Source organism: Aspergillus puulaauensis, chromosome 1, assembly GCF_016861865.1.
Source record: "Aspergillus puulaauensis MK2 DNA, chromosome 1, nearly complete sequence".
Classification (NCBI taxonomy): Eukaryota; Fungi; Ascomycota; class Eurotiomycetes; order Eurotiales; family Aspergillaceae; genus Aspergillus; species Aspergillus puulaauensis.
Window position 1 is genome coordinate 2092235 of NC_054857.1, and position 15369 is coordinate 2107603.

The 15369-nt window shown below is 49.5% G+C and overlaps 6 protein-coding genes across 6 annotated transcripts; 2 read left to right on the plus strand and 4 right to left on the minus strand.

Moving 5' to 3' along the window:
* Positions 1-838: 838 nt before the first annotated feature.
* AKR1 (ankyrin repeat domain-containing DHHC palmitoyltransferase family protein) lies at positions 839-3343 on the minus strand (the record flags this gene model as incomplete). The annotated part of the gene is made up of 6 exons (XM_041705152.1): positions 839-1482; positions 1534-1646; positions 1699-1963; positions 2022-2094; positions 2156-2959; positions 3032-3343. 6 exons carry the CDS (start codon positions 3341-3343, stop codon positions 839-841), a joined length of 2211 nt encoding a protein of 736 aa, XP_041550196.1.
* Positions 3344-4147: 804 nt separating this feature from the next.
* Positions 4148-4870, minus strand: APUU_10831A (putative cyclin-dependent protein kinase complex component; the record flags this gene model as incomplete). Its single annotated transcript, XM_041705163.1, has 1 exon — positions 4148-4870. One exon carries the CDS (start codon positions 4868-4870, stop codon positions 4148-4150), a length of 723 nt encoding a protein of 240 aa, XP_041550197.1.
* Positions 4871-5958: 1088 nt separating this feature from the next.
* Positions 5959-6273, minus strand: APUU_10832A (uncharacterized protein; the record flags this gene model as incomplete). The annotated part of the gene is made up of 1 exon (XM_041705174.1): positions 5959-6273. One exon carries the CDS (start codon positions 6271-6273, stop codon positions 5959-5961), a length of 315 nt encoding a protein of 104 aa, XP_041550198.1.
* Positions 6274-8854: 2581 nt separating this feature from the next.
* On the minus strand, positions 8855-10589 carry APUU_10833A (uncharacterized protein; the record flags this gene model as incomplete). Its single annotated transcript, XM_041705185.1, has 4 exons — positions 8855-9472; positions 9523-10005; positions 10062-10341; positions 10420-10589. The coding sequence occupies 4 exons, from the start codon at positions 10587-10589 to the stop codon at positions 8855-8857; spliced, it is 1551 nt and encodes a 516-aa protein (XP_041550199.1).
* Positions 10590-11126: 537 nt separating this feature from the next.
* APUU_10834S (putative mRNA splicing factor RNA helicase (Cdc28)) lies at positions 11127-14513 on the plus strand (the record flags this gene model as incomplete). The annotated part of the gene is made up of 1 exon (XM_041705196.1): positions 11127-14513. One exon carries the CDS (start codon positions 11127-11129, stop codon positions 14511-14513), a length of 3387 nt encoding a protein of 1128 aa, XP_041550200.1.
* A 321-nt stretch (positions 14514-14834) lies between these two features.
* Positions 14835-15210, plus strand: APUU_10835S (cytochrome b5-like heme/steroid binding domain-containing protein; the record flags this gene model as incomplete). The annotated part of the gene is made up of 2 exons (XM_041705207.1): positions 14835-15011; positions 15133-15210. The coding sequence occupies 2 exons, from the start codon at positions 14835-14837 to the stop codon at positions 15208-15210; spliced, it is 255 nt and encodes an 84-aa protein (XP_041550201.1).
* Between the last annotated feature and the right edge of the window lie 159 nt (positions 15211-15369).

The following is a 15369-nucleotide window of genomic DNA, read 5'->3' on the forward strand; positions in this document are numbered from 1 at the left end:
AAGGCTCCAAAGCTTCTTAACCTGCTTGGACTAGGCTCTCTCCCACATGAATGAACATTTTAACTACGTACCATGATTCTTCATTTCTGTCGTTTAGGTTTCCGCCTCCCACCGCCAAGCCCCAGAACTCACTTTGAAGAACCGGAAAGTTTGGCCATGCGGACTCCCTAACCAGACAACAACCCGCGTGGCCCCATCCGGGGTCCCAAAAACGCAACATCAAACGCCCCTTCTAGCCGAGATAAGATGCTAGTGTGGGATTTGAGTTCCAGTTCCCACCTGAAATGCCGCGCTAAAGCGGTAATGAACTAATGAATAATGATAAATGAATGGCGAATGCGGGTGCAGCTGAGACATTGAAACTTACTATTAGCTTATTAAGTATTGAAACGGACCTTGCAAGAATGGATCTGAAATTTACGGCGGATGTGTGCGATATCGGATCTTCGGTTTCGTCTGTAAATGGTAAATCGTGGAACTCTTCTATGGATTTTTTTTTTTACAGGCTCCAAGACGTGTATTTTTTCATTTACCCTGCGGACTCGTCAACAATACGTACTCCCAACCTGGGAGGGTCGGCCTGTCGGGTGGTTCTGCTACTCGCGAGTTAACTGACTCGGTGTGTGACAGCCTGGGGGAAAATGTACTAAGAATACTATATTATCGTGGATGGTTGGTTAATCATGTCTCGCAGTATATACAGGCGAATAGGAACCTTGGAACGGTATATGCAACCATTATACAAAGAACAACCCCGACGCATTACCCAACAGACGTAACATTATATCCCCCTCAGGACTCGCTTTTCGTCAATCAAAACATCGAGTGCAAATCCGCTTTATACAACGTCGTCTTCGTATGCCACGCTCCGGTAGTCGCCACTACGGTGCATTCTTGATGGAGACTCGTACATCTGGTTATAGTTGACAATTTCACCACCAAGCATTGCAGAGCCGGGTTCTCGCTTCCCGAAATAAGGTGCTGGATCACACCAGAAGTCTCGGCAGTTAGTGGCGATGCCGCGTGAGAAAGGATTCTTGGGCCGTGCAGCGCGAGGACCATCTCGGAGGCCCTCGCGGGCGGTTGCAAAGAACGTGTCAAACCCGAGCAGAGAAGACCATTGTTTTAAGCAGCCGCCTCGGTGACGGTGTCCCCCTTGGCCCAGTGCAGGATTCGGGCCTTGACCAGAAGCTGAAAGACCGGCGGCGTCGAGTGAGGTCGTGCCCGCTGTAACGGCGGAAGCGAAAGCCCGCGAGCTGGGATAGCTTCGATCCATCGAGTGCCCTCTCATGTTTTCGTACGTTGTCTGATTTCGAGAGACCTGAACCAGCTGAACGGCGCCAAGCATAGTGATCCAGACCAGCTGGATAGCTATCCAAATATCAAGGAGAAGAGTGAAGGTATCGCGAAGCACAAAGTCACATATCTGGTCATTCAGGACGTTGCACTTCGGTTCCGCGGGTGCTGGCAGCCCGTTGATGTCTTACGCATGTTAATGTCTTTCTTAGGCCGCCGGGAATGATGTGTACTCACAATTGAACGTCAAATGCAGGAATAAGATAATACCGACCTCCAAACAAAGAATGTACAAAACAAACTGCCGCAAGTTGTTGGCGCCGACGCAGTTATCAATCCAGGGGCAGTGACTGCATGTATTAATTAGTCTTAACATTTGGAGACGGATTGGCCAAGTCTTACTGGTCATGTTTTGCGACGCAACGGGAGCAGCGCTTGCAGTGTTTGCTACGAAGGGGTCTTCGAGTCATGCAGTAGACGCAGAAGTTCTCTTCGTCAAACTTCCACTCGTCAAACAGTTCGCCGACCACCGATTTTTGCTGGTTCCTGCTGCCAAGCTTCGGCACATACCCTGGATCCGCAACCATTGAGTAGAAGTAGAAGTACGTCGTCAACGAGAAAAATATAGCGAAACCTATATTCAAAAAGGGATGCGTGGAGTATGTCGCTACAGTTTCATATATTAGTACAACACGCGAAACATAAGGTTGTGCATAAGCCCTTACCTGGCAAAACATAGAGCAAATATCTGATAAATACCCAAAATAACGAGCCCGCAAAAACACCAGCCAAGAATGGCTAAAAAAAAAAAAAAACATCAGCGTATTGCTATAGCTTCGGAAGACATACTCGCTCTTACCGTTTTTTGAATGAACCGATATTCAGTAGGACCCTGGCTGGCAGCCTTCTTGGCCACCCATTGTAGCCCAAACACTGCCACAATCGCAATGGGAATGGCGAAATAGATGACCATGTGGCTAAGGATCCATACAACCACAAAAATCAGAAGGAACGGCCAGAGGAAGAAGAACTTAGACATGATGCTCTTGTCCCTCACGTAGGGGGCTAAACCCATGGGAAGAACCTTCCGATTCCCCTCCACATCGTAGCCGCACTCATTTAGGGAACGGAACCAGACATGCCTTGTGTTCATTTCCTGTGCTACTAGGGCCGGCGTCTTGCCATCCGTTGTTGTCGCAAATCGATCGGCACCATATTCGAGGATTTTCAGAACACATGGCAAAGACCCCTTGACAAGAGCCCAGTGGAGAGGTGCCAGACCACCGTCATCAACAGCGTTCGGGTTTGCGCCCCAGCGCAAGAACAGATCCACGCACGCCGGATATCCTTTATAAGCCGCCCACATCAACCCCGTATGCCCCTGCTGGTCGACAACGTCAACCGGTATGTCCTGGTGTAGGAGCAACACGAGTAAGAACGCGTTTCCGTCGATCGTTGCGAGATGGAGGATATTATAGCCTTGGACGTCGGTAAGAAGTGGATCAGCTCCGTTCTGGAGCAACAGATGCACAATATAATAGTGGCACCGCTGAGCTGCCCACATCGCGGGTGTGGCAACTGAATCTCCTCCTTTCGCGTTTACATTGGCCCCGGACTCAAGTAGGAACTTGCACATCGCATATTGATTGTTGATCGCGGCCCACTAGTCGCAAAGTTCATGGTTAGCATGGTTATTCCTCATATGAATCGCAATCCTCTAAAAATTCAGACGCACATGTAACGGAGTAATCCCCTCCTCATCCGTATGGTTCGCGGTGAACTTTTTCTCCTCAAACAGTTTTTGCATAACCGAAACCTCACCGATTCGAGCAATCTGCATGATATCTTCACCCAGCGGGATTGACCGCGCAGGGCTGCGTTCAGATTTCATGTTTTTAAGCTCAACCGACACATCATCGGCAGCGACTTTCGGGGGAGTCGCGGCGCTTTTGCCAGAGGGCGCGGACGGCGAACTTGAGCCTACGGCAGCAGAGCTGTTGTTGCTGCTGCCGGCTTGAGGCCCGGACGAGGAACCCCCAGACGACATAATCCGTCTATTCTTCTCCGGGTGGGCGACTCGACTCGAACCGTGATAGCAGGATTAAATAGAAAATTGGGTGAAGAAAGTCGGGAATAGCGTAGCGGAGACGAGACACGGATACGAGTTCGGGGAGGCGCTATGCAGGCTCAACGAAGCAATCTGGAAGTCATAAACAACCAAAAAGACAATGGCTGCCGATATTCAATGAGGTCGTCAGATTAAAGAGGATTAAAAAAAAGACTGAGAAGAAAATGAGGCCGTATCGTAAAGGGGGAAAAGGACTCGGGGCTGAACAAATCACTTGGTTGTCAACGAGGGAGACGAGAGGCTGCGGACACTAAAACTGTCCAGCCAGAGGACGATCACTTTTTTGCGCCTCAGTGACTTTTAACAACAGCGCTGGCGAAGGGACGAATGGCACATCAACCACAACTATGTATCATTTTCCAGTCATAACTCTCTTTTTCTTCTTGATTTTGGTCTAATTATAGGTTTCCCATTGAACGGCAATGGCCAAAAACACGGAAGTCACATATTACTCAGCTGTTTATATGTTGTATCAATTCACTCGCCATGCTAGGCAACCGCGTTGATTTCGTATTCAAAACCCTCGCTTATTGTGAAAAAGTTTTAGTGCTGTTAAAAGTACACAAGAGGTATCTAGGAGAATAAAAGATAATTAAAACAAACGATTAAACGTTACGAGCGCAACACCAGATCATGTGTCGACTGGTTTTGCCTTTCTGAGTGAGATTCAGTCCCATCTTCCAGGTGTTATGCCAACGACGAGGCGCCAAAAACTGTTCAAGGTTAAGTGCCCAGATTGGGTGAGGATGAGTGTGCCATGTGCCATTGTAGAGCTCTTGCCTGCTCAGCTAGCATTTGTTTGTCGACACGTAGTTTGAAATCTGCGAGAAAACAGAAGCCGAGTTCCAGCCGAGTGAGTTCCCAGTCTGACACTCCTCCAACTTTAGCAACCCGACCATGCGAATAGCTGAGGTCCTCAAGCGTCTTCATCGCTACGCGCAGACCAGCGAGTACCAGGCGATGAATATTCTTCCGGTTCACCGATATGACTCGGTCGGCGTTTGCTATTCTAGTGATGAATAGGCTTGCGGCAAGATACACCCCAGTGGACAGTGGACAGTAGCGATGAAGACGCGAGAGATATTCCCTTAATGTTATCGGTGGTTCTCGCTTCGAGACGAAACGCCTAGACAGAAGAGACTGTTGCATGCGATCGCGACGGTCGCCATAGACATGCAATTCGGGCGCCTGTGTTGGCGTGTCCTCAGGACCCGAATAAGAATCGCCATCTTGAACGCCTAGCATGCTCACTGTCTGCATTGCCTCGAGTTTGTCCATGCAAACACACAAGAGTTCCAAAGCCTGCTCTGGTTTGATATCGAACACGTCCAGGCGGTTGAAGTTTGTGTCATTTTCCGCTTCTTCGGGCAGGGATAATAACCCAGGTGTCTGTTTTATGTTTTCATCATCGACCAGGGATTTACCCTCAGCGGTACAAACGCTCATCACGACGGGTCGCAATTGATTGACGGGGTAAATATAGCGCCGCGAATCGTACGCCTATACTGATAGAGGTACCGCGGTATCGCAGATGATAAGCGCATGGTCGGACTTCGCCCAGATTGTGATTTCGCCAAACTAATTGTATATAAAACCGAAACGATAAAAGGTGAGGACTGACTGAAGTAAATGGTAAGGGAGAGAGTCGGGGAGAGGCGAAAGATAGGGGATGAGAATGTTTACGATGAAAAGAATCGATCCACCAGCGGGTATTCGTAAGAGTTGTGAGTATTCTGGTTAAGAGCTCTGAACTGTTAGTTCGAGGCCAATAGTAGTAGTAGTGCATTCGAGTAAAGCACATCGTTCACAATGAGGCCGCCCAGCACATGAGCACCTACCTGCCCTGAAGCAATGACCTGGAAGCACGCGAATGGCGTGAACGGTCGATGCGAATTGGTATACTGCAGAAGGTTGTCGCCTCACTCATAGGGTTTATTATGAATCCTTAACGGGTATTAGGAGTTGGTGATATCATCATGGAAACCTTGGCCCTCCGTCCAGGCGAAGCCCTGGTGGAGTGGTGGAGTGGTGGGCATGAGATGATCGGGCACTATTTCAACCGGTGGTTGAGCCAATTCCGACTTTGATGACGGCGGTCCCCTCCATCCTCTGCAGTTGGCATCAAGTGCTTCACGGCCTTTCTGTGTCTGGGAATATGCAAAATATGCTACAGAGATAACACCTTTATCACGCATAAATGTTTCACTTCATAAATCTGAGCCCAGCTATAGTCTTCGAAACGGAAACGCTATGACGAAACTCCATTCCTCTCGAACGCCGCTTTTGGTGTATATTCTCCATAAAAACAAAAGAAATTCGCGAAATGATATGTTACACGAGTCCCAACCTCTGAAATAAAAATATGCCAATGTATTTGGGAATAATGTTTGGACTCCTTTATCGCCAGCGCCGGCCATATCGTCGAGATAGAAGATAGCTATCGTCGTCCGAGCTGAAGTGTGTGTCGTCAAATCGATCCCTCCATCGTGAGCTTGAATGCGGTACAAAGTCATAGAGATCCCTTACTGGATCCCTTACTGGATCCCTTCTTCGCCGAGCTGCGGCGTAGATGCGATCACTTGCTTCGGAGAGTTCGCGGTTCCCATCTTGGATAATCCGAGGCCGAAGACGAGATCTTTCTGATGATCTTGACCTGAATGTTTCTGTATCGATTCTCCGATATGCCGTCGTTCTCTCTGGCGACAAGCACCTAAAATTAGGCCTGCCATCAATGTCAATAGGGATTCCCCGCCCATGGATACGGCGGCGTGTATTTTCTCTTTGGTTGCTATCGCTTTCAGGCTGGTGATGCTCGTTGCGCTCTGGGGATCGGCTTCCATACTCTTCATAATGGATGTCTTCCGCAAACCGGACTTGCCGTTTTCCTGAACTTCCCTCCCTCCCTTTTCTTCGCTCTGGAGACTGATGGATTTCAACAGGATGTTGTTTCCGTTTGGCTGGTTCACGCTCAACCACCGGCGTCCTCTCGCGTGGTGGTCTGACGCCGTGAGATCGTTCCAGTGACCTGGGCCTCCGTGGGATATCACCAACGGTCACGGCTGTGTCTGTTTCTCTTTCCAAGGGTCGAGGGGATGGCCTTCTTGGAGAGGACCTTCGCGGTGAAACATAACGAATCTCAGGTGATGGGGATCTTAGCCTCTCACTCTTTGGCCATGCGTATCGTATCTCCGGAGAGGGATCGACGACAAAGGGGCGGGCGAATCTAGCACGGCCTCTTGATGATTCAGGTTCGAGATTATCTCTCACCGGTGCCACCCGCCTGATATATGGCAAGCGCATCTTGAAGGGTTGGCTCCGGACAGGCGATAAATCTCGCCTCCACAATGTGTTGAGGCTTGGTCTGGGTCGCAGTGGTTCCCGTTGCTCGATTATGCGATAAGTTGGTGAGTATCGCTCCTCGCCCCGGTTCCGCTGAGCATGGCGCCTGTAATAGTATTCCTCTCGGTCGAAGGTCTTTGGACACTTTAGTGTCCCCCCGTCCCTGGACACGTATCTGCGAATAACTTTTCTTGTTCGAATCTCCATTGGGTACATGTTAGCAAAGGTATCTCAATGAGGTGCATCCCGCTTTTCTAGCAACTTCTTGATGCAATGCGAACCACGGTACAGCCCCGGCAGCAGATGAGTATATATTTGACAGGCGGGCGCGCAGACGCTCTGGGTATGTGTGATGATTTCGAGTACAAGTATAGGTGAATGAACGTTTGATAGGGTCGGAGTATACTCGTTCTGAAACGAGATCGGTCTCCAGACAAAGGGCTAACAACGGCAGCAAAACACAAAGGCACCACATAATAGCAGCTATCAAAGAAGATGAATACCTTGGGATGTTTCGCCTGCGACGATAGTAGGTCTTCTTCAAGGCGTTGTCATGAACAAAGAACATGTGGTCGACGTCATGGGTTCAAAGACGAGCGCCTGATTCGGTATCAGAATACGGGACTCATGAGTGCTCCGGCCAGAGATTTCTTTCTATAATATATTTATAAAATATTCATATAGAGTGAACAAAGTCGCTTTTTGTAGATTCAAAAGGTCTAGGGGAGGTAAAAAAAAAAAAGGCCTCAGGAACCGGGACAGATGGGATGGATTGGATGGATAGAGCGAGACCTGTCCCGAAGCAACAAATAACAACCCTCAGGGACCGGGTACCTGCCTAACCTCATATACCACTGCAGCCTAGATAGCCGTGCATTAAATCACTTCCACTAGATCTAACGAGGCTCAATAGAAGAGGGGAAAGCTCAGCACATACTACTAGTAAATGTTGGAAAACAGCCCTAGATCGCACAGCCCACCAACTCAGCACCATGTCCGGTTACGTAGCTGAGATATCCTCCCTACCGGTTTCCATGAGATTCCTCGACCGCAGCTGCTTCTACGGTCACTAGACTTGATTCCGTCATGGCTCTTCAAGTCAGCCGGGCGGGTTTCACAAACACCAGGTGGGACAAAGAGCAGGTGACTTTACAATGAAGACCTAGCCACGCGGTTCTAAATGCGGATAGCGGGTGTTGATTCTTGAAAGCTACCACAGTGTGCTATTATTATGCTTTCTATTTTATTTTATGTTTATTTTAAGGTGAAAATGGGGGTTCAGCTTAATACGAGGTGATCAGGGCAGCGAAGGAATCAGTGGCTGGGATGGACGGTGGCGAAAGGGGAAACCTAACGGGATGAGCCGACATTCTGGGGAGCTTCTTGGACGCACGTCATCCCTATGGATGCAGTCGCAAACCATAATATCCTGGTGTCCGCTTAGACCAGGTGCTTGAGGAATTGCGCATGTACAGAGTAGTTGCTGGGTGATTGGATCTTGTGGTCTTTAACGGGATGTAGCGGTGACATTGGTGGCTGTGCTGTCAACTAGGTATGATTTAGAGAGATTTCCGGGCACGAGACCAGCCATATTGCATTGTCCTGGGGCGGTAACAAATGTCCTTGCACAGGGTTTGTCCATATACACCAAAATATATACCAGCCTATGTGCATTGTCTCTCAGCCGCACGCGCTGTTTGCATATTTCATAGGTACTCCTAACTCCAGACACTAAAGCCCTCAGTTGGGAGACAGAGCCGCAGGCCAAGGCTTCCACCCACTTCACAATTTCTTTGATCAGTGTTGGTAATGCATTGGTCGTCAAGTGGTTATTCATGATTGCTGCCCATCTGGAACGGCATCAGCCACAGCTAAACCAGCGAATCGCATATGTGGCGTGTTGTTGGCCTTTCAAGGAGCGTAAGCATGGCAGATCCACAGAGGTACTGGTTTGGTAAACACTGGTCTAAATTTGCATTGGCAGCTACTTGCCCCGTGCTGTAGGGGCTTACTACAAATGCCATGCCAGGCTTGAGTGTGAATCGCAGATCCCAGCTGGAAGAGCTGAGGCACCCGATGTCTTGAGTGCCGCTATCCCCACTTCTCGAGGAACTTTTCCTGGTTCTTGTCCCGTTGATAAACAACATCCTGGTTGAGATTCTGAATGCCTTTCTGAATACGGCTTAGTTTTGACTCGAGCACCGAGAGGCTCCTCTCATGCTCCACACTTGATAGAGAGGCGGTGCATAGAGAGTCAGCTTCCAACGAAGAGAAAAGCAGCCTAATTGCCTGGTCTGTGGGAAGAAGCTCGGCCACCAGGGGTGAATCACTCGCCATGGCATAACCGTGTAAACCATCAAGCATGTGCTGTCTCTGTTGGAATAAAGACTGGATCCCTCCGTCGACTTCCTCAGCCCGGAAGACAGCCTCAGCTGTTAGGCCCAGGCGGCGCAAGAGCAGACTTAATGCCTCGGATTCTGGGAAAGAATCGGATTGTCTCCCAGGCTGGGACGTCATAGGAGTAGGTTGGCTAGAGAACCTTCTCATAGTCTCCCGCCTTGAACTGGTCGAGTCTAAGATCTGGTCACCGACCTCGGATCGATATTTCGAGGCAAGGGTCTCGACCGTGGCACAAAATGACTCCCAATTTTGCAGGGTTGCAATAAGGCTCTCTCTGTGTGTCGTCATATCTGTGATTGTTTCCAGAATCTGGGAAATGTTAGGTTAGCGGCAAGGCAGACATGACGTAGGGGTCTCACCAAATCGAGTCTCTGATGGGATGCAATTCGCAGCTCGCCATGGTGATTCTGGAGTTGCCGGAGTATGGGCTCAACAAACTGTTGCTTAGTCGACATATCGGCCAAGATATCGATTTCTGGATAGAGAGATTCCATTTCTTGTTCTAAGCCAACTGCGGCCTCAATTTCTTTGTTCGTTTGGCCATCTGCAGCAGATCCACTGCTGTTGAGTATTCTCTCCAAATACAAGCGGTCAAGCCGGCAGTATATTTCTTCGGCGACATATTGAGCAAGGGCTGTGCTTAACGCTGACGTTCGCTTCATGATAGAGGCATCACCATCAGAAGACTTTACCCTAGCCGCAAGCGCCTCAAGGTCCGGCAGTAGCTTGTCGTTCTTTTTCAACTGCGTCGCCAAGGCAGAGAGTATCTTTTTCCCGTCCATTGTCGATTTCTCCGCCTCATTCTTCAGATTGGCGTCGAATTCATGTGCCAACTCACTCAACTGGACATTTTTCTTAGCGATGGCTTGTGAGGTCAAGTATAAGGACAAACAATTACCGCAACAACCGTATTCTGCCTTTCTGCGTCATGTTTTCGTCGTAACCTTTCCATCTCCCTATTTTGTCTAGATTCCCGATCGTTGTTTCGCTTATGCTGTCGGCTCAAGACATCATACTGAGACGTCAGAATATCAGTTTGCTTCTGTATTCCTGCCGTGGATGTGTTCAGCACTTCGATTGCCCCTTGAAGGTCTCCATCGAGGAAAGGTCGCGTGGAATCGAAGTTCGCGTGGGCGAGAAGCGTGCGTAGAGTTCCCGAATCTTCGAGCTTCGAATACCTATAGAAAACCCATCACTATTAGCAATTTGAGTACCATTAAATATGGGTACAAGTGTGCCAGGAAAAGAAAGCATACAGTTTCAATTCCTCTTGCGATAGAAGCGTGTCAGGGTGTAGATGTTCTTGCACCCATTCTGCATTTTTGACACTGCTGGCAGTATCATGAAAAGCTGCTGCGATCTCGTCGCGTTTGGGATATGTATTCCTGTCCTTTAGTGCGGATATGACCACTTCTGAAGGGTCCATATTGTTGTTGTTATTGTCTTGGGGATCTCGAAACGGGGAGGATCTCCACAGTCTAGGTCCATTTTATTGAATGTGTTTTCTGTGAGAAGCATCGGAGATGCTTGGCAGGTTCGCTGCCCAGCTCTAATTCACATACAGAATGGCCCCGTGCAAAACAAAGATCACTTGTACATCATTGTCGAAGCAGTGAGTGTGTCTGACTTTGACAGAGGTTCTCCTCCCACCATTCCCAAGGTAACAGATCGTTTCTTGGCATCGGCTTCGAAGGCGGCGAGTTGCTCTCCGATTCGGTTTCAACTTCTTATTATCAGAGCGACGACTAGTTTTTCATTCCGCTCGGATCGGATGGTCATTTTTCATTCAAAGCCTGTTTACTGCGTGACAGGCCATCGAAAAACATTATCTTACCTAGGGCAACGATGCCTGGTCACAACTGAGAGTCATCACTAAGTCCGCAAAGAATCACCACTACCCGAAGACTTCTTTTACCTCAACCTTGTTAGCATAACCGCCCTATTCGTTAAAAAATACCACAACATGGACAACCGAACCTTTGTTTCGGACTCCTTACTCCGTCTGACGAACGCGTCAGACCCTACCGTCGTCGACTTCTTTCTCGCCACCGCGACATCCGCAAAATCATCCTCCTCGCTCCAGGATAAGATTGCGCCATTCTTAGATGGTGATGCGGGAGAGGTCAGCGCATTTTGCTCCGAACTTTACAAGCGGGTTGGAAAGTCTACAGCTAGCACAACTACCAGCGCTGGGACCAGCGGCGGGGGTCGAGATGCGAAAGCTAGCACGGCGGGGAAAGAAAAGAAGAAATATCGCCTTCTGGATATGGATGAGATTGATGATGAGGGTGCAAGTGCGAGCGGGAACTCTTTGGGACCAAGGAATGTTGAAGCTGAGAGGAAAGACAGGGAGAGGAAGAGGCGCGACAAATATCAAGATGGAGATAGGGATAGTAAAAGCCGGAGCGGCCGCTCGGAGAAGGAGGAAAGCCGGAAGAGAGAGCGCGAACATAGTCGGGATCGGCATCGGTCGAAGAAGTTGAGACGGCGTGATGTTGATGATTTCGAGGATCGATGGGGAGATGAGGAGGCCTTCGAGGAAGAAGTACAAGATGCCGACGAGGAATTCGAGGAATCACCAGCTAAGAGGACGAGGTTAGACGATGAGCTTGCATCACCACGGTCGAGGGAGAATTCGGCTGATTTGGATCCCGATGAGCGCGCAGAACGGGACCGGAAGCGGGATCTTGAAGAACGTGATGCCCTCGCGAAGCGACTGGCGAGCAAGGATGATAAGCGGTCGAAGAAAATCGTCGAAGATCGGACAAAGGATAGTGAAGCTGCAAAACGACGAGCGTTGGCAGATGATTCGAAAGCTAGGGCGGCTGCTATGCCGGACCTGAGGCTGCGATCGCGACAGGAGTATCTCAAGAAGCGAGAAACGGAGCGCCTAGCTCTTCTGAGGAGACAAGTCGCGGAAGAGGCGCAGGAATTGCGTGAAAACCCGAATCTGACGCGGAGAGAGAAGGAGGAGTTTGCGCGCAATCGTGAGGTGTTGCGAATCGCAGAGGAGCGGCTACGCATCGATGACCACCGCGATGGGTATATGATTCCAGAAGACTATATAACGGAGAAGGGGAAAATTGATCGGAAGAAGAAGGAGGATGCTCTTTACAAGCGCTACGTGGATCGCGATGAACTCGGCCAAGAGAAGTTCGTTACAGAGCATGAGGAATGGGAGCTGGAGCAGACAGCCAAGGCCAAGGCCCAGATCAACCGGGCAGAGTTCGTGGACGAAGGCGATTACGAATATGTTTTTGATGATACGCAAAAGATCAATTTCACCATGGATGCCCAGATGAAGGGCACACGCAAGACTATGACCCAGGAGCAACGCGCGCTTCAAGAGAAACTTGACGAGGCAGAAAAGAAGGCCCAAAGTATCGAGGACACCCGGAAGAAGCTCCCCATATACCAATTTCGAGACCAAATCATTCAAGCAGTCGAAGATCACCAGGTACTGATCATTGTTGGAGAAACGGGATCTGGAAAGACGACTCAGCTTCCGCAATACCTACATGAGGCAGGGTACACCAAGAACGGAATGAAGGTTGGCTGCACGCAACCACGACGAGTTGCAGCTATGAGCGTTGCATCACGCGTTGCAGACGAGATGGGTGTGAAGATAGGCAATGAGGTCGGTTATTCTATTCGATTCGAGGACAATACGAGCGACAAAACGGTGCTCAAATATATGACCGATGGCATGCTGCTACGTGAGCTCCTTACAGAGCCGGATTTAGGGCAGTATTCAGCCCTAATGATCGATGAGGCACACGAACGTACTGTGCCAACAGATATTGCTTGCGGCCTTCTAAAAGATATTGCCAAGGCACGGCCAGATTTAAAGTTGCTGATCTCTTCTGCTACCATGGATGCGCAGAAGTTCCAAAGCTATTTTGATAATGCCCCCATCTTCAATATTCCTGGGCGCATGTACAACGTCGACATTCACTACACGCAGCAGCCAGAGGCTAACTACCTCGCTGCTGCTATCACGACAGTATTCCAAATTCACGTTTCTCAAGGCCCGGGAGATGTTCTTGTCTTTTTCACCGGTCAGGAAGAAATTGAGGCAGCCGAGCAAAGTTTACAGGAAACAGCAAGGAAGCTCGGAAACAAAATACCGGAAATGATTATATGTCCGATTTACGCTAATTTACCGTCCGATATGCAAGCTAAAATCTTCGAACCAACGCCCCCCAAAGCCCGCAAGGTCGTGCTAGCTACCAATATTGCGGAGACAAGTTTAACAATTGACGGGATTGTTTACGTGATTGACCCTGGTTTTGTCAAGGAGAATGTCTTCAACCCCCGAACCGGCATGGAGAGTCTCGTGGTCACGCCCTGCTCACGAGCATCAGCAAACCAACGAGCGGGTCGAGCAGGTCGAGTGGGACCAGGAAAATGTTTCCGCTTGTATACCAAGTGGGCATACTACAACGAGCTAGAGGAGAGTACGACGCCTGAGATCCAACGGACCAACCTAAGCAGCGTGATTTTGATGCTGAAGTCGCTTGGGATTGACCAACTTCTTGAGTTCGATTTCATGGATCCGCCGCCGGCGGAGACGATCATTCGGGCATTGGAACAACTTTATGCGTTAGGAGCACTGAACGACCGCGGGGAGCTAACCAAGATTGGGCGACAAATGGCTGAATTCCCAACAGACCCGATGCTCGCCAAGGCAATCCTGGCTGCCGATAGTCAAGGCTGCGTGGAGGAGGTTCTCTCGATTGTCTCGATGCTGGGCGAAGCCAGTGCGCTTTTCTTCCGGCCAAAGGACAAGAAGATCCACGCAGACAGCGCACGGAATCGATTCACAATCAAAGACGGCGGCGACCATCTAACCCTACTCAACATCTGGAATCAGTGGGTCGACTCTGACTTCAGCTACGTCTGGGCAAAAGAAAACTTCCTACAGCAACGCAGTCTTACTCGAGCGCGTGACGTGCGTGATCAGCTCGCGAAGCTCTGCGACCGCGTCGAGGTAACTGTCAGCTCCTGTGGCTCAAACAACCTCATTCCCATCCAAAAGTCCATCACTGCCGGTTTCTTCCCGAACGCAGCGCGTCTCCAGCGCGGTGGTGACAGTTACCGCACCATCAAAACAGGACAAACGGTATACTTACATCCGTCAAGCACCCTGTTCGAGGTGAACCCGCGATGGGTGATCTACTTCGAGTTGGTTCTCACGAGCAAGGAGTATATGCGTAGTAATATGCCCCTCCAGGCGGAATGGCTGGTGGAAGTCGCACCGCATTACTACAAGAAGAAGGACCTTGACACGCTGGGCACCGAGCGGAAACCGAAGGGGCAGGGGGCGGCAGGGGAAAAGAGTCGTGATTAATTAATTTCAAGTTCTAGATATTGTACAATATTCAAAACGTGCATCGTGCATAACTACCCAATTCCGTTGTTTAGAGAAATACTCGGTTCATAAGGCTCAACAGTCTCATGATCCAATCACAATACCCGTAAATGTCATCGGCCGCGGCTCCGGGACCCCAAAGCCGAGGTACAGCTACTCCAGTGTGCTATCCCGCACCCCCATCATCTCGGCCGAACTCCAGCTAAATACAACTGACATCTCAACAACGCAACCTTGTCATCCATCTACATACATCAAATTAAGCCCTCATCTACCGATATTGGATAAAAACAACCCAAAATGAGCAAGTCATTCACTCCCGCCGACGTCGCATCCCACAACTCCCCCGACAAGGGTCTCTACATCATCGTGGACAGCGCTGTCTACGACGTCACAAACTTCATCGATGAGCACCCCGGAGGAGCAAAGATTCTGAAGCGCGTTGCAGGAAAGGACGCTTCGAAGCAATTCTGGAAGGTACGTTTTGTCCCCCCACTTTCTCTACTTTTCTTCCCGGGCTTTTTCAATAGCCGACATGTTTCCTGGGGCGCACACGTGCGATGAACACAGCGCTGACTTGGATTTTACTTGCTTGTAGTACCACAATGAAGGTGTCTTGAAGAAGTATTCGCCGAAGTTGAAGATTGGAGATGTTAAGGAAGGTGCGAAGCTGTGATGCTCTTTTTACATTTTCCGAAATACATATCGTTGGCTTGGTGATAAAGAAGTGTGGAGAGGGAGTTGTTACATTATACCATTTTCGAGTCATTTTTTCGCCATTCTAGAGACAGACGGCTCGCATATCGTACCTTTGGAGGATAGGTGAAGGAAAGGT